Below are 19,261 nucleotides of genomic sequence, written 5' to 3' on the forward strand. Positions count from 1 at the left end.
AGTCATTATTTTGCCTACTTGCAAGATTTGTTGAAGGTCTGTTGAAATTTCAGCTCTCTTTCGATCAAATAAACAAAAAGATATTTTAAGGTTGTTTTGACTGTTGGAGTGTTTGAGCATGTACGCTTTGCTGCAGGGAGGAATCCACATGCTGAAGTGCACATATGACCCAGAGAGACACAAATCAGTCTATGCATCAGAGTGATTTATCCTTTAAAACGTGTAGCACTGCCATATAGTAGGTTAAATCACATGAAATGTGTCAGTTCCTTCACACTCTGTCTTCTTTTTCCATGCAGGGCGAAGTATTTCCGAGGAAAGAAGCTGAACGGAGAGTATGAAATCCGAGTGGAGCAGGTGAAGTATAGTTAATAAAGACATTTTGTCAAGTGAAAAATTAATATGAATAATCAATCATTCAAAGGCTTCAATTGCTTAATGTATGTGTTCCCTTTTTAAGTGAATAAAGTCTGCATGGCTAAGTGCATTATTTAGAGCACATACAGCGCATTATCATGTATCGTAAACTATACTAATACATTTTGCCAGGATGACAGGGTTGATGCTACTCTTATGTCTGCACATTAAACAGAAAGCTAACAAGCTTAGGATAAAGGTAAGCCATTTAGCAACTAACACATTATTTTGTGCATTTCTTTTTGCAAGGGTAGCCACTCCCAGAAATAATATTCCACTGCTTCATGGAACTTAATGGCTAGCACCAGGTTCATTGGCTGTAGCATGTTAGCAGGGTTAGTGCTAAAAGTTGGGCTGACATGTTTTATCAAACATGTGCAACTTGCATGGGCAAAGTCTGCAAAATCTGTACTCCTCACCTTGGTCACTTTTGTCTGGAGGCACTTACAATAATGTTTTCTTATAACAGGTTTTACAGCTAAACCTGCACTGATAGCCTAAATGCTGCATTTAAATTAATCATATTTCATGTAGGTAAACAGCAGTCTTTCAAGAGGTTGGAGCAGGGCAACTGGATTTGTTGAGTTTTCATTCTTAAAATTTTGACGTTTCGCTGCTCCTCCAAGCAGCTTCATCAGTTACCCTGCTTTAAGCTCTCAAATGAAAATGGAAACCTGGATGACTGCAGTATTTGAGTGCCTAGACTGTCTCAGTGAGAGTGATGGCTTCATTAGGCTGTATTGAATATTTTCATTTGTGTTACACCCTTAATGTAATGCAGCTGTTTCTTCTTGAACTGTTCCTCCTGTGCCTCCAGGCTTCATGCTAAGCTAGGGTTAGTGAAGCAATCCCAAGTTGCAATTCCATACTTTATAGACAGAAATATCAATCTTCTCATTTAACTCTAGAAAAGAAGAGAGCCAAATGTTGAACTAATCCTTTAAAGAGAAGCCTACATTTAATTCAATGCAGTTGAGCTAATATCTCATACAGTATGCACAGAAATATGTTTATATGTCTAGACACACAGTATTTACAGTGCATAGATAGCATCTAATTTACCTCAAGTAACTGCTCAGTTGTACATGTGCAAGCCATTGTTAAGACTGAAGCTCTCTTTGAAATGGAGTGCTGGATTTTTATGGGAGAAGGAAAAGGGACCACAAAAAGCTGGACCGGTGATTTGCTCAAACCGACTGTTGTGGTCACATCTTCTCTGTGGGACAGAGCTGGAGCTGCAGTGGTACTTTTCTATGATATATAATTTTCTTTTAGATCTTGTGTCATTGTACCTCAATAAAATGTTGAGTTAATTAGGCCAACAGTGGATATTGATGGGGGTACACATCCCCCCTCCCCTCTATAGCTTCAGCTGACCTACATCGTTCTTGCTGGACCCTCCACTCTTTCCCAGAAGCCCTTTGTGGCAACGCTAACAAGTCAGTTGCTAATTGCCTTCAGCAGCCAGACCCTTCATAGGCTGTTTGTGCACCATGCAGGGAGCCTTTGGATGATGGAAACCCGATCTCTGTGTGAAAAGTTAGTGACACGCTGGGATGAACCCTTTTAGTCTATGACAATAAAAGTCGAGGGGCCCATTGCACTTTCTCCTCCTCACTTCAATCCCACTTTTGTTGGCTTTCAGCATCTCCACCCAGCAGACATTTGGACAGTGATAGTCATTTTTTTTGACTGTACCTACTTTGAATAAAAGCAGCAACTCTAATGTTAAGGTAATTCATCAAAGCTCCTAGATTTTTATGTTTAAGTAGATATTTGACTTGTCATTTGCCATCTTCATGGGTAAGCTCTTTCAGGTACATCTACCTAGCCCTAAACCATCATAACTCTTCTCTGGTTTGCTTGCTCCAATATAAGGTACCATCATCGACTGGGGCACAGACTCACCGCAGCATGTGATGCCACAGTGTGGAGGCCTGATGCCAATCTGTATGAAAGAGAAGAAAAAAGAGAGAGCAGCTTTGATTCTGTGATGTGATATCTCTTATTAAGGCTTGTCTGCCACCACAACCTCGTCCAGCCACTGCCCTCCACAGCGTATTTGCCTGCCCATTATTGTGGATTACCCCCTCTTAACCCACTTTGAAGATACATTTGGTAGTTGCCTGAGGTCCCATGTCCACTAGGACACTAGAACCACTCTTCTTTTAACCACAAAACAGATGCTCATGGGAGCTCTGGTGGTGGTGGCTTTGTACACTTAGGTGACTAATAAAAGCAGGCTTGAAGCCATTGCTTTTGTACAAAATCATGACATATTTTTAAAAGTACTTCTACTTCTTGATCTGGATGCCAAAACCAAGCCTTCCTGACAGATGGATTTTAAACAAACAACAGATAGAAATTAGGTTTCCCTCTAGATCTCTAGATCTATTAAACGCATAACTTGTAAAGCTGGGAGTAGTAGTGTCAGTTGGTCCTCAGTGGGCTGAAAGTAAAGTTAATGTGCAGTTACATCAGGTCAGCACTTATACATCATGAGCCTATGAGTCACAGGAGATCAACAGATGTGATAACACTTAAGGCACCAGAATGGCCTGCATCAAACACATGCTTCATTTTCTTTACAGTACTGTCATGATACTGACTTTGTAACATTTTAATTAGCTTGTTACAGCTGAGTAGGCTGTACTCGGCTGCCATCAACTGCCTTTGAAGTTAAATGCTAACATCTAGATCTGGCGTGGCAAACCAGTCTCTGAGTGGTCGGCCACCCCTGATTTAGATGTTTAGCATCACTGTAGTTTAGCTAGTAGTAGTAATTAATGTATATAATTATACATTATAGGAAGAATGTCATTCAGTTTGCAGGATTTTAAACAATGTGTGAATCCAAGCCCTTTGTATAGTTGTATAGCTATCTAAGGCAGATGAGCTACATGTAGTGTAGATTGGCTAAATGGTAGAAAATTGTGTTGTTTTTTCTTTGCTCCTTACAGTCCCACTCTGACCTCAGTGTCTGACCTACTTGTGTCTTATTTTATTCATTGATATGTCCCCGGGGAATTTTATCGTGTAGTAGGTAGCGGAAGATATTTCGTCTCTCTGACTCACTCAATTTGCTCTCTGAACACATATGCCCACTGCCTTACATTTGGACTTGGTGCATTCATTCACAAGACTGATGCATTCCACAAATCTTTGCAGCTTAGGGGATTAGGCTTTACCTACAGTGCCTTTTGTGTGCCTTTTGAAGTATCTTGGATGCAGCCCGGTGGCAGTGCCAAGCTACAGCACTCCTCATCTGGCGTTTTGTCACCATGCCTGCATTACTTGTTAGCATTTTTAAAATGATGATAGTCTATTGTAAAAATCTCAAAAATGCTCCCGAGCTGCAGTCAAAGTTGATCACATATATAATGACACCCAACAGAAGGCTGCCAGACAAACTGCCTGTTTACTACCCACAAGTCATAAACACTGCAATTTACACAATTGGGAAAATTAAACAGAACTGAAGAGGTCTGTTGTTTGTAAAAGAACAAGGGGCAGTTCTGTGGGGTTGCCGGCCCATGTGCGGTTTGGGTCGTGCAGTGCAACATCTGCTCAGCAGGCATATGGCCTCAGCCCTGTCCATGCTCCTTTCTGCTGCAGTCATGGCAGCTCACAGTCAGTTGGCTGTATGTTATCCGTACCCATTTTTGGCCAGTATTTGCCCATGACATAGGGCATCTGGGGAGTGCTTGCTTGAAGACTGATGACTTGGTTTGTGACCTTGTGCAGACATTTTGACTGATCCTGCTCTCTTGCCTTCTGTTCTATTTCGCATCTGTCTTTCAGCATTTAGTGGCCCAGTGGAATATTGCATTGTTGTAAAGGTGATAGTTATTAACTGCAAATTCTTGTGTGATTCATTATAAGTAGTCATCTGAGCTTTACATTTCTTGATTGCATCATGTATTTGTATGTGATTTAGCAAGATTATCATTAGAATTTAAAGAAAATACACGAGGGAAGAAGAGATGATGAGACACATTAGAGAGGAGCGGGTAATCACCAGGAGGAGGGAGCACACAAGTAAGGGGAGGACAAGACATGAAATGAGAGAAGTCAATGATTTCAGTGTAAAATACAGGAAATAATACAAAACCAAACTAATACAAAATAAAAGCCCCGCCTCAATGCTGAAGCCCTGCCATGGTCAATGATTTTCCTGTTGAAACTGAAGTGGTAAAATCATATAAGAATCACTTTGTTATAGTGAAATATCTATTTTTTCAGGTGAAAGGAAACCACACAATGGGAGTCTGGGATAGACTGATTTTTATCAGCAGCTTTTCCAAAAATAAAAAAAGGACTTATCATTGGAACAAGGTCAGTGTTAAAAGGAATATAATAGGCACTTGTAGGGAGGAAAAGTTGAAGTTCAGTTAATTATGGCTTAGATTTGCCTAAATAGTACTGAAACATCTATTTTCTCACATTTTCATGTGCTCCCTGTAATCCCTGACTCTAGTGCTGTTTTGCATCATATAAGTAGTACTTTATACATAGGGCGCGTATAATGTCCAGAGCACAGAACACCCTATAGAAGTGTGTTTTAGTCTAATATTTATCTAGGATTTCAAATCTACAGACAATGCTTCAATTCCTTACACCTCAATACAACTGTTTTTATGTCTCCCAAGAATTCAAAGAAAGTATCTGCGCTGCTGTAAACTCCGTGTGCTTACACTTTAACTGCTTTTAGCTCCTACAATTCAACTGTCCATTCAGCTGTCATGCCACATTGTTTTCATGTCAACTAACACTCCATAGTCTTTAGTTTTGTATTTGATTATTGGCATTTTATGCTAACAGTTGCTTTTATGGCTATGAAATGTTGTTTTCACTGTTTTGACTTCTAACACCTCAGGTGATAGTATGTGTTTGTAGTGTGGTAATTTAGTTATTGCAAATCTTGCAAGGAAAAGGCAACACACTGTTTATTTGTAGCGTTTGCAGTCCTTTCCAGCTGTTTTTGCCAAAGGACAAAAGCTAACCCTGTTTACAATTTGACTCATGCCATAACAAAAGGCACCTTAACCACCTGAACTTATGTGACACAAGTTAGTCCAAATCTAAAAATACTCACAAAGATTCCAGATGAGCTGTTGTCAAGTGGTGTTTACTGCACAGTACACAGGTTCACATGACTTTGCAGGAAGGACAGAGTGCATGCTACAGCACGAATAAATGTTTGACAACAGTAAAAACATTTCTATTGGTCACAAGGTGGAATAAAAGGTTGAGCTTGACTGTTATTTAAAAAATGATGTAGTATTGTGTCATGAGAGAAACTGTTGCCTGCAGAAAGATAGTTTAAAAAAGTTGAAACAAATTCAGTAGGGAGCTCATTTTAAGCCACATTTGAACTTAATCATGGGCCCACTCAACCTTCCAAAACTCTGTCCCTACTAGCAGTTTGGCTAAAACCCATTCTCAGCCTGAATGCAGGTCAACAGATGAGAAGAATCAGCTCTGGAGGCAGTTGTCTTATGTATTACATCCTGTTTTCCTTTCCCAGGGCAAGAACTGCTCCAAGACAAGTGTCTGAATGTGTTACCGTGATGGTAACCATGGTGCTGTAAAAAGCCTCCTGTCCTGGCTTCTGGACCTGTGCCCTACACCAGCCACTTAATGTATTACTGGCCAATGATGGTGGCTGTTCTCCCCCTATACCCAGAACCAGCCAGTCAGGGATGGCATAAAATACTCTGCCTTTGCCAAAATGTTTTTTTTGGTTGCAGGAAAAATCCTAGTAGGCCCCAGTGTTTGGGATGGGATTTGTTTGAAAAGTGCATTGTGTGTCACAGATTTGGGTGTGTATGCTTTTTAGGCGTCTTTTTTTGGCAAACCATGTGCTGCTGAGCACACAGATGTTTCTTTCAGAGGCGGGTATCAGTAGAAAAGGACCAGAGCCAAGTGCATGTCCTTGAGGCACACTGAGCTTGATCGGCGCCTTGTTGTCCCTTAAATAAGATTATGGCATTTACTCGCCCCCTGCTCTTCCCCAGAGAGTGCAAGCAATAAATACAAGAGGTGGGTGGTTTTTTTCACTGTCTTGGCAAAAAACTGAAAAAAAAAACCCTGTTTCGTTACGTTGGCACATTCTTTCAAAGCCGACTCACTCCCCCATGAGTTTACATGGGCCACAGCACTGGATGAAAGGGAAATTTATCTCACAAGAGAATATTGCTGATAATATTTCCTTTTTATGTAGATGAAAGCCCATGTAAAGCAGGCTTAAAGTCTGAAACGACAATCACAGCATGAGAATGTGTAGATAGCAGTTAATTTAACTTGCTATGCAAATGAACGCAGGGTTGAGTGGGGGGTCAGCTGTAGGATTTGCTTCAATCTTCATATATGTTGGCGTTTATGGAGGCTGATCTGTGTGGTGCAGAACTTGTCTGTGGAGGCACACAAAGCAGAGCAGTGTCCTTCAGGTTGGTGGTGTCAGGATGCTGTCAGCCATGTTGTGCTTTTTACACATCCAGCTGATATGGAGAGACACTGGCTTATATTGTACAAATGGTTTAGGGTTTGGTGAGTGTATCTTAGATAATCAGTTCAATTTTAACTCTGTTGTCTTCTCCACTGACCTGTTAAGGAAAATATCTAACAGGTTATAGTACAGTGAATGTATCAGAGCTTACCACTGACAAATGTCGCTCCCAGATCATCACATTTGGATGCTTGATTACAGGAAGGGTACATGCAGGGTAGTCTGATAGCCTTCAATAGAAGTCCGTATCAGCAAAACACAACATGAGGCCATGGATAGAAAGTGCTGTTACTGTCACAGTTGCTCCTTTTCAGTTAATGAATCATGTTGCAGATGGGTAGGGCTTATTGCTATTGAAACTGAGACCCAAACCCAAACCTAATCAGACAGCGAAATAAAATAACGGAAAAGCAGCATGGGTAAAAGTCCTGTGTGTTTGTGCTAACATAACCTGTCCTGCTGCCTTACAGTGACTTTGAAAAAGGCCTCAAACTTCATCAGACTTCCCAAAATGTTTTAAACGTGAACTAGCTGCAAAGAGTTTCCTGCTCTTGTATTAAGTTATGTATTTGTTTAACTAGTTCAGGATTTAATCCATCAACCCTCCAGGTATAAACCTTTTTCTCTGATTAGCTGACTGCCATATGCCATTAGCCATGTGCAGTGCATGTGTGCAGGGCTTCACTCCAAATATCCTTTTCCCCTCTGTGTGCTTGTGAAAGGCTTGAATAGTAAAAATGAGCTTGTTCCCACTATGTTAACGCAATGTCTTAACATACTTTTCTATAACTCACAGCAATAGGGATTTTACAGGAAAAGTGTGATATACATTAATCTAGTGCCACTCCTTTTAGACGAGCCTCCACCCAAAAGCAGTACTTACCAACACACATGTGTTGTGTGATTCTGAGTCTTCATGTGTGTCATGGGATATTACCACCAGAGTTGATAATCAACTGAACATGGCAGCATTTGAATATGTGATTGAATATGATCCACAGCTGACTTGGGGTTATAGTACTTGCAGATAAATGAAGCGGAGCCACGCTCCCTGTGTAGTGTTGTATTTGGTAGTCGACCACGTCACGTCAAATTGAATTTTAGTTTTTCCAACTGAGAGTCAGCAGGCTACTTGTTTAGGGCCCATTAAATCCACTACATTAGTGTCATGTCTCATACTTTTAAGTGATGTGAGGAGTAGCAAAAGGCAGTGCATCATGTCTGAGGTCAACTGGTGGCTGTTTAGCATTTCTCCAAGCTGTGCAGTACCTGAAGAGGAAAAGGAAGTTTAGGAAGTGATGCAGCCTGACCAAGGCACAGAGGACTCTTGTTAGGGGTGCATAGTTTTCATAGTGCTTCAGGCCAGCCATGGAAATGGACCGACCCTGACCTACCCTGCCTTCTTTTTAACCATACTGCAACTACAGCTATCCCCATAGCACAAGAGGGAAGCAGTGACTCAGTGGTAGAGCAGGGTTGTCCAATAACTGGAAGGTTGGTGGTTCGATCCCAACTCCTCCCTAGTCATTGTTGTGTGTGCACTTTACCCAAGTTAAGCAATTTCCCTGATGGGATTATTAAAGTATTTCAAAAAAAAAAATTCCCTGTCCTGATTTTTTGCCTTTGAGGCTAAAAGGCCATTTTCATGTGCCCTCGACCACACCGAGCATCTTCTATTGGTGCACAGAAATTTCCAGGGTTTACAAACTTTTGACTGTGAACATGTAATAGAAGCCTTTGAGCTATCTGGGTTGAGTTATCTGTACTAGAGAACCTGCACTTTTATTTCACACTTTTACACAAGTGAAAATATAATCATAATGGGAAAGCATAATTCTTTTTAGCAAAGCTAAATTTGTCACATCAATAGATTCCTGGACTGTGGTGACAATCATTACAAGGAAAATCACATTTTCTCTCTCTGTTAAGAAAGTCCATTCCCAGAACTGCTGCTCTCCTTTTTGAGTGTTTCTGGGAGTTTGACAGAGTCATTAGGTAGCCCAGCTACAGCCTTTCACAAGCCCCTCGCTGTCCAGGAGGCACCAGACTGGGGATAACTTAATTTGCCTTCTCTCACCAGCTCACTCCCTCTCTTACTCTTGTCTATTACTCTCTACAGTGTGAATGCAGAAATGATAAATGAAGTGAAAGATTATTGTTGCGTGGTCTTGTAGGTACTTTCCTGTCATGGTTTTCAATTTAATGGAAGATAAAAGTTCCACCCATAATCCACACAAAAACACTTTACTGAACTTGACCTCATGCAAAGATGGTGGTGTGAGATGTAACGTGTTGTCTTTGTTTTACCCAGGCGGAGTTTTCAGAGATCAACCTGGCCTCCTACGTGAACTCGGGATGCATGGTGGACATGCAGGTCAACAAAGGCGGCACCAAAGTGGTCAGGTGAGCTGTTCTAAGCTTTAGTCCTCTGAGACACTGCCTGCTACAGTAAGCTTGCACAAGGACAGCATTTAGGTATGGCTCTGTATTACGAAATGTCACCTGCACTCAAAAAAATCAAGGGTGTAATATGATTATGCCAGTGGATGACCTAAAAACAGAACACATTTTCACCTTGCTGGGAAATTTGTGTGACAGCAGTACAAAAAAAGAATGTCTCAAAATATTGAATCTTGTCACCAGTTTTAGCTATAGTTCTCATAGTGTCTCCTTGACATTTGTGTGCAGGTAAGAAGCACTTGGGTCAGTATTTAAACTGAAAACAACATATATCATTTTGCAGGGCTTGGCGTGCCTTCTAACATTTTTTGTGAAGCTCTCTATTTACTTTATTTATTTCTTGATTCCCCCTTGGGGAAAAATAAAGTAATTCTGATCTGATTCTGATTTAAAATGGACAGTGCTCAGTTTTGTAAAGATCACTGGTGATCCAGTGATGTGGGTGACAAGGGTGACTTCCTATGTCAGGCATGCTTTTCACAGTTGTCAAACCTGACAGCAATCAGGTTTGACAACTGTGTAGAAAAAATCAAATCAAATGGTCCCTAGCCACCTTTGATCTGCACACAGTCAGCATTAGCAGCTTGCTTAATTGAAAAGGATGGACATACACACAATGCATCTCACTGCTAGAAATAAATAATAAAAATAAATGGTGAATAACTTCAAGTGGCAAAAAATTACTAAATAACATCACATTTTTTTCAGCACCTTGTACATTTACACACTTGTTCATACATATTCCTCCTTTGTATTAGTTGGCCTCTTCGACCTTGAATTCTTCATGCTGCTGTAAAAACGAGCACCCTCCAGTTGTGCTCCCACCATGAAACTCCTTTGATAAAAAGCCCTTGAGGCAGAGGTAGCGATTGACTGCATGGAGGCTGAGGTCTCAGTTTTTCTCAGATAGTACTTGCTTGCAGTTTATTAAGCAGGGTACCTCAGTTTTACCTTAGGCCAAAAACAATTTTGGCAGCATGATTTACATTCAGTGAAGTGCATTTTACTATTGCAATCATATACTGCTCTATCTGAATATTTGTGCATGTGCATGCTATCCAGTGTCATTCTGCCTTTGCCGGGTAATAATCAGGTAATATGTGCTTTTGGCCTGGACTCCGTGCAACAGTTACTGGAAATGGCCTGACTAAATAGTACAAATCTAGTCAGAATAATCACCGACCAGGGGCACTACTAATGTGGCTGATGTTACAATGCAACCTGTTGTCAGAGCTGACAATGAGGTTATTGTGTGGGCTGAATATTTTGGGGATATTGCTGTAATGATAGAGAAGCTAAATTGGAGGCAGATGGTGTGACTGCTGCCTTGCTCACAAACACTGGCTTTCACTGCCAAAGTGTTGCGGTTAAGCTTATCATTTATGACTCTGAACTTGACTGCAAATGGTTTAATGTTTGATTCAAGCAAGCCATCTTGGCTGATGACTAATACTGTGTAGTGGTCCTGCAGCAAGAAAGGCAAAAATTCTGAAATGTTTTCATCATAGTCCCTCATTAAGTAAGACACCAGAGGGTTGACCACGTCCAACGAAAGCTAATTATTTCTTTTTTAGCTATATGTTTCATTTTCAGCCAGAGGAATGTCGTGAGCACAATTAAGCACACCCTGTGTGATTACACACATGCATGCTCTTTATTTCTGCCTTTTCCACACGTCTCCTTTCTGATGTGTTCCCTGTGACCTCTGACCTCTGTCCACGGGCATGCTCACTCTCTGAGCACATCTCCCCCACTGGCTCCATGCAGCAGGGCGCTTTCTCACAGTTCTGTGGTTTCCCTGCTGTTTATGCAGGCAGTTTTCTCTCACTCATGTCATGTTCGCTGCACATTAGAAAAATATATCTGCTGCCGGGTTAAACAGTTTAAACGTATGAATAGATTTGTTTTGTTTGCGAGCAATAATTTAAAGTTTAAGCTGTATCCTTCAAAACATTACATTTGAAATAAAATAATGGTTAGCTTTAATGTAGAAAAAAAATACCTCAAAAGTAATGGGACACCAAGATAATGTTTGGCTAGTGTTTCATGAACTGCTGTGTTATTTTAATATTAGTTCATGCACTAATATTATGCACCAATATAAATTGCCATTTAGACTGAGGAAGATTTGTCTCTCAGAGTTAACAGTTGGCAGTGCAAGTTAAGGTGGCCCATATAATATAGGTTTATAGCTGGACATATTTTTTGTCATCAATCAAGATTCATACCTCAGAGGAGAACCCAATGCAAATGGTGCTCAAAACTATTTTAGTCAAGAAAATAAAGCTAATATATAGAAAAAAATCTGATCCATAAAATCTGCAGGACAATACACACAGGGTAGAAGCAAACAAAGATCCTTCAACAGTCACCTGCACTCTGACCTGCAGTCCACCTGCTGAAGAGCAGAATAAAGGAGAGACCTCTATACTTTTGGCACTTTATTTATTAGTTTTATCTATAATGATGCACATTTAAGAATTTGGCACCACAGTGTATTCCAATTAAAGGCACAGAACTGCAGCACAACTGTCCAAAAAAACATGTTCTAAACTTCTCTTCTACGTGCAACGTGGCACTTGCTGTTCATCCTACAGTACAGCAGAGGGACATGCCACGAGTTACAGTAGTTGAGGCGTGCTGTTCCCTGCTGCACTGCTGTAGTCAGCCCTTTGGCTTCTCCGCTTTGTGCTGCCAAAACCTCCTGCAAGCTGCTGGGTTCAGAGTGGGAACGCTGGTCTGGCTGAACGACAGATCGTGCTGGCCAAACATGATAAGCCACAGAGCGGCCATCGTCACAAAGCTCCTCCTGTGGTTAATGAAACCAGATGATTAATTAGTGATTTATGTTGGGCAGCGGCTGCATTGACTGCTGCAGATTGAGGAGTTCGTTTTACTGTTGCTCTTGGTGGAAGTATTTTACTGCAGTAAAAATATGCTTGACGTGAATGTTCATGTGATGTTCTAACTGTTGAGGTACAATGGGCAAGCATCTGAATTCAGTATTATTCAGTTTATATGCAGAATAATGAAAATGAAGGCGGTAAAATGTTTGCACAATTTATTTTCAATATCGTGGTGCTAAGTGGTGCAGGACAAAGTTGTCCGATATCATAGAATAGACCATAGTATAAATGCAATATAGTCAGTCAAGGATTGACATTTTTTCTCTTCTGATGCCAGAAAGTAATCATTTTAATGACTTGAAAGTTGCTTTTCAGCGGATTTTAATTTTTAATAAATCTTCATAGATCTTAATTAAATTTGGCTAAAGAATATTTAACAAGATACCTATAAGCCTCATACAAATGACTATTGAATCACATGGGCCATTTTTGTAGCATGTGTGGGGTTCCTGTGGGCCTAATTGCCTCCTCACATTCCTTCTACCATTCTTGGCCCTACAGATGGGTGGAGGGAGGGATGCAGCCAGATTACATTAGCAGATCCTTGTCTGATTTCTTTTTTTTTTTCCTCCTTCTGTTCAATTTTCTTTGCTGACAGCTACCAGTCTCAGCCAGACAGGGCCACCCCCACTTAACTTCCCAATCCCTTCAGCACACAGAACAAGTCTCTTCTCCTTTGGTTTCCTCAGGTAACACAGAGACAGTTCACACACACACACAAACACACACAGACAACCCTAAACCCCTCCTTCCCTTGACCCCCTCTTGAAAGCCCATTTTAATCAGGGAAGAAACCGTCTGCCTGGAGCAGCCTTAACACCTAATACCTCAGACAGGTTCATCTTGTTACCAAGCAAATAAATCCCACTCACAGACACGCTGAGTTCAGACATGGCTTTAGGAGGCCTGAGGGTGGTTTCCTTACGGAGCCCTGTGACAGAAAATGAAAGCATACAGCGACCATGAGGCCCACTCCTCCATCTCTGCTTTTGTAATATAGCCATGAATACAAATGGCCCCACTAATTCACTCAAACTCCTAACAACACTCATTTCCCTTTCTGCCAGAGGTCATTTGGTGCTCTATTGCTCTTGCAGCTCTTTTCTTCATTACATCTGCCTCCCATGGGACAATTGTCCAAATCCTCAACATAATCACATTCTCTAATTTGTTTTACACAATCTCCTGTTTAAATTTCACACGTCTGATTGAAATAAATCATTGTTATTTTAGTAACTGGCGTCCAGTTTTTTGTTGACCTTCAGTGTGGTGTAGAGATGAGCCCTGGAGTGAGATTGCAGCTGAAGTGCAATCCAGAGCTCTGGCAACCCTACTCAGGGACGCCGCCCAGGATCTGAGTTGCTGCCAGGTCGCTCTGGTGCCACCAGGCTGGGAGCCACAGCCGCAACCACAAGGAGTCTTAGATACAGCCCAGGGGACCACAGCATGACGCTAGGCTACAGGGGACAGTGTACACAGAGAGGGAAATGGGGCCTTTCGGTACAGTGCTCGACAAAAATATGACAATTTTGTGCCTCCGTGTAAAGTTTGTTTCTGCTCTACAGTCCACGCTCCTATCAGGAACACATTGACTTTTGTCTCCAAGGTGCATTTCCCTCTTCATGATGGAGAGCCAGCATGGCACAATGCACCATTGTGTAGGAGTGCGGTGCTGATCCTTGGTATGTACTGTTTGACATTTGTGGCATTCCTGCCCGAGTTCTACCCCGATTATCCTTATCAATGAGAGACAGGCTGATGGAGAAAGATAAGGCCCTCACCAGCTTACCGAGTCAGGCACAGGGCTATGTTATGAGGACAAATGTTCCCCACAGCTCTGACATCCCTTTGGAGCCTATTAGAAGGTCAGATATTCTGTATGATGAATGGATCTGGAGACCAAAAGGCAACATATTGTCCTGGGTTTGAATTGTTTCCTGTCCAAGGAATGCTGATGAAAACATCCTGTTGGGACTGTTGTACAGTATATTGTGTAATGGTCTTATATAACTGTCAGGCCTGCTGTGTATTCAGCTCCAGACAGAAATAAAGTAAGGTGTTCTTCCTTTTAACATGTTTATGGGTGCTTCGAGTGTTACCTGCCTTTGGCTGACACTCTTCTTTACTGGCTTTTCTCTCTCTCTCTCTTGTCGAATGGGAACACACTGACACACAACATGGTAATGCTAATATAGTTGCTTATTACACAAAAGGAATATACGGAGTAACATTACATAGCTAGCATAGTTTTTGGTCTCAACCGACTCCTGAGAGAAATATCGGGCTGAACGCTCTGCTTGTTGCTTACTTGAACTGTCTAATGCTTTATTTTGGACAGGCAGCATAGAATGGCTTCAGCAGAGTGCTATCTGAGTGCTAAATCCAGCTGTCTGGTGCATCTGGAAATGCCTAATGACAGCTAAAAGACTCTTACTGAAGTACCAGATGCTGTAAAACCAAAACAACGAGCTGAAAGAACCTTTCAGGATAGAAACAAATGGATTTGTTTTGTATGAATTTCTTAACATTTGGGGCAAACATTCAATTATACATGAGGATGAGTGATTAGAATTTGATGTTAAAAGAACACTGTGACCTCACAAACATTTTTGGCAGAAAAAAAATCAAATTAAATTTCACCTCCAATCTAATCTAATTTAATCTAAATCTTACACAGTAAAAAGAATGTGATATTCAAAATGTCAAATGTATACCTCAGTGTGACATCAGATTCCTTACCAGTCTTTATTATGCAAACTGCATTATCTGCTAGATTTTAATTACACTTATGTAGGGCCATTTACATGATTTAATCCAGTCAGATATTCGTGTTGAATGTTATGTCACGTTTTACGATAGCAGCACGTTAGTCCCTATCTGGCTTAGTTTACTATTGAAGTACTGTGCGTGGGCTCTTAATTCTACAATGATCCTTTCTGTCCTTGTGTCCCAATCTATAACCCTGCAATCCGCCATCAGTACCACTTATCTGCCGTTATTGCACCACTGATAACCCATTCAAAGGGTACATTAGCATATCACCCGTGAAGTGGTGCCTCTAGGGCCTGCACAATTTGGATCGTAAAACACAAATGTGCTGCTTTAGTGTTAATTCTTGTTCTGCGGGGAGCGCTGCTTTGACAGACTGAATCTGAGTGAGGAGACACAACAACAAAGTTAATGGGTGACAAACCTCAGTAATGCTCTGCTGCTATAGGGCAGTGCCTCCATTAACCGTAGCCCGGTGAAAACCATCCTAATGTGTGGAATGTCATCTGCATCTGGCCTTTCTGTGGTAATGAGGCAGCACAAAGGTTTTCATACATGCTGTAGCAGCACACTGAACAGTATTACTATAATGGGCAATAGTTAGTTATTGTACTGAGGACATCTCAATATAGAACACTGAGCAACTGACTGTGCAGATGCATGGTAAATATTTCTTAAAAACATGAAAGAGGTGACTGTGGCAGTACATTGACATTCCTGAGATGCTCGTGTTTCCAACCTAACATGGACTAGTGATGTTACCATCACAAGCCTTGGTTGTATGTTACCACCAATAAATTCAGTTTACACCTATATCTGTCACACATTTGTGTATCAGTGTATGAATCTGGCTTATATGGCACCTTTTAAAGGTAGGGTAGGAGATTTTGAAAACTCAGTGAGAGTCAGCCAGATATCGAAAGTAAACACACACCCCTTTCTCTCGGAGCTCACCCTGAAGCCACGCCTTCGATCACATGGACGCGCATTACCTGAAGACGAGCTGCGTGTGATTGTGGGTTAAATTGTGTACACAAAAATCTTATCTTATTTAGTTACTTTTATCTTTGACAGTTGATCCTTGGGATAAAATTAACATTTGCACCAAATTAAAACACATTCGGTTGATGCCTATTGGACCAACAAATGACCAAATCAAAGTACTTACTCGCTGAAGCTTCTATTTCTACACTTGCTGCGCTGTAGAATGGGTTAGTGTCAATGTTAGCATTAACACACATCTTCAGCAGTCATGCCGTGCTCCCTTATTTGGCTCTGCATTTTGTTTTACTCTGATAATGGTTTAAAAAAATAACGATTATGCTGCTTTTGCTCTGAATGTTCGCTTGGAATAACATGTGTCACCAATCATCCAATGTATTTATCAGGAGGTCGTGAGTCTGGTTTGGTGCTGGAGCCTCAATAAACAGCTCTATCCAGTATAAATAGCAGAGGCCTTGGTCTGCTGCCACTGAGTGCAGCAGTAGGGAGGAACAGCTGTAGTCGCTCTGTCGCCGAGACCAGATCGCTCCTCAGCCATCGTGCCAGTCTGTTCTGTGCTGTCTAACATAAGTAACACTTGAGGACCCAGAGCCTCTTTTGAGGGGCTAGCTGTAATTTCAGCCCTCTACCTCATGTGTATACCTGTGCACATATACACGCATACTTTTACTGTGTGATGTGCCGTATCTAAACTTTAGCTGTATAACTTTGCAAGTATTTTACTTACACACTGCTTACAGTTCATTGTGTTGGGTCACTCTCACCATCTACAGCTTTGTTTCAGTTGTTTTGTTTAGAAAACCAACTTCAATTTCTGGGCATACATGTGCACTAATAAGTCAGACAGTCCCAGTCCTTTTTACACAGTACTACACAGTAAAGTTCCTAAGAACTGCATAGATGAAATTCTCCTGTATGTGAATGTCGAGCGATAATAGCCGTAATCAAACCTTGTTTCCATATTTAAATGGTGCACTATGTATGGAGAATGAATGAATGAATTTTGGTTGCATATACATTTCCGCTCCAGATAACTAACATATAAATTGTAAATGGCTGCATAATATCTTTAAACAGCTGCACACACAAACAGCACCTTTAACATGAGTCAACCTGTGTTAAAATTACAGATGAAAAAAATCAAATGGCCTGGAATCTGGGTTGCATAACACCGGAATCACAGTTGGAAACATTAAAAGGTATAAAAAGACTTCATTCAAAGTGAATTACCTGTGTTTAATATGAAATGTGTCTTGATTTAAAGGAAACTTGCAGGTCCTGGTGAGCCAATTGGCCATGTTCCTGGAACAGTTTGTTAAGGAAGGATTAGGCCATGTTAATTGGATAGATGGTCCAAAAGATTAGGTGCTGTGAGGAGCATTTCTTCACCCCTGCAGCCCGCCACAGTCAGTTGAATAATGGAGCCCCTGACTGTAAACGCGAGGCCCAGATACTGTGTGTTAATGTGTCAGCCTGGGAGGAGCCAATGTGCTGGAGACGTCCGATCTGACCTGAGCAGTTAGGTCAGGTGGGTGTTAGGAAGGGGATCTTTTGATGTTTCATTGCGTATTTATATACTATATAAAATATTATTTAATTTAATGATAATAAAATAAATAATGTTCAGAAATGGTGTTTAAAGAACCCTCGTATTTATTTTTAGAAAGTAATGGTTTAGAATTTCACCTTTACACAATTTAATTTAGTAGCATTTACTAAGCATACCTTACATGCCTATTAAATGTTAAGCTGGTCAATCATTTTTTCTTCTTTTACCACTGATTGTGTTTCTTGGAAATGGTCTGTGTTTGTAGAGGACTTTTCTACCTACTCAAAGTTCTTACTTACATTTACTCTTTCACACATTCTATCACATACACTTTCACACTCCAATGGTGCAACCACTGGGGGTAATTCAGGGTTAAGTGTCTTGCCTAGGGACTGGCATGCAGCCAAGGCAGGGGATTGAGCCACCAAGCTCATGGTTAGTGGACAACCACTCTAATGCAGCCATCCAGAGCGTGAGCTGTGAGTGTGATACCGGACAGTTGCCAAATAATTCTGCCATGAAAAGCCTCCACAGACTGTTTCCTCTTTTCACTTCTTGCCTGCTTCTCCTCTTGTTGGCCTAAAAGCAGACAACACCAACTAAGCACTCACAATACCATGTAATGCTCCAAAGTGAGATTACACAATGATGTGGGCTGTGGCTACTTGTGTAGCATGCATGTTTCAGGGATTAATTCTGGAAAACAATATATTGTACATAATGTGTTTGACACTAGTTCAATTTTGTATGTTTTAAACTTGATACAGCACTAGTATACCAGGTTAGAACACAATGTGCATCGTCGTTTCTTCCAATAGTTTATGAGATGCTGGCCTGAAGTCAGTAGAATTGAATGTTGCCATTAATCTCTTAAAAACTGAGCAGTTCTTTTCTATTTTGTTGTAACTGCCTACATGTTCACCATTCACCTCTTCTTTTACATGCATGTCCTTCTGCAGGTCCTTTAAGCCAGACTTTGTCCTGGTTCGCCAACATGCCTACAGCATGATTCCTGGCGAGGACTTCAGGAACCTCGTGATTGGCTTGCATTTTGGTGGCGTCCCGAGCATCAACTCCCTCTTCTCCATCTACAACTTCTGCAGCAAACCCTGGGTGGTAAGTGAGTTTTAAAAGCTCTCTTCGCTCTTCTTTAACCCGCACAAGTGTGTTGCAAGTCCCATCCTCAGCAGCTGCCTCCGACTGATTTATTTGGGCTATTAAACGGAGCTGTAACACCTGTGTCTAGAGCAGGCGGAGCAGGCAGCCTCCGCCACCACCACCACTACCACACATTATTAGTCACTCTGTGCTGAAAGAAGCTACAAAACTCCAGTGAAAAAGTATATGCGTGACAGTGTATAGATGGAGTGATTGTAATTGTAAAGCCATTTACTGAAGCAGATAACTGTCCTCTGGTTGTTATAAATGTTAAGCTGTGAGCACAGGTGTAGCTTCACCTAACCTCTCCTGTCCTCCACAGCTTAAATAATGACGACTTGTATATTTCTTCTTGCAGTTTTCTCAGATGATTAAACTCTACCACTCCCTTGGCCCTGAGAAATTCCCCCTGAATGAACAGACCTTCTATCCCAACCACACACAGATGGTGAGTGCCTCAAAGATATTCTTCTTCTTTCAAACAGTGCAGAG

General features: G+C 41.2%; 1 protein-coding gene across 1 annotated transcript in view; it reads left to right on the top strand.

Moving 5' to 3' along the window:
* The window catches only part of syn3 (synapsin III), an 80,512-nt gene that overhangs the window by 15,888 nt on the left and 45,363 nt on the right, over nucleotides 1-19,261 (top strand). Inside the window, exons 3-6 of the mRNA XM_028429898.1 lie at nucleotides 300-357; nucleotides 9,237-9,328; nucleotides 18,571-18,727; nucleotides 19,128-19,217. Of these exons, the coding sequence (XP_028285699.1) occupies nucleotides 300-357; nucleotides 9,237-9,328; nucleotides 18,571-18,727; nucleotides 19,128-19,217 (397 nt within the window). The remainder of the gene's footprint in view (nucleotides 1-299; nucleotides 358-9,236; nucleotides 9,329-18,570; nucleotides 18,728-19,127; nucleotides 19,218-19,261) is intronic.

Source organism: Parambassis ranga, chromosome 2 (assembly GCF_900634625.1).
Source record: "Parambassis ranga chromosome 2, fParRan2.1, whole genome shotgun sequence".
In the NCBI taxonomy this organism is placed as follows: Eukaryota; Metazoa; Chordata; class Actinopteri; family Ambassidae; genus Parambassis; species Parambassis ranga.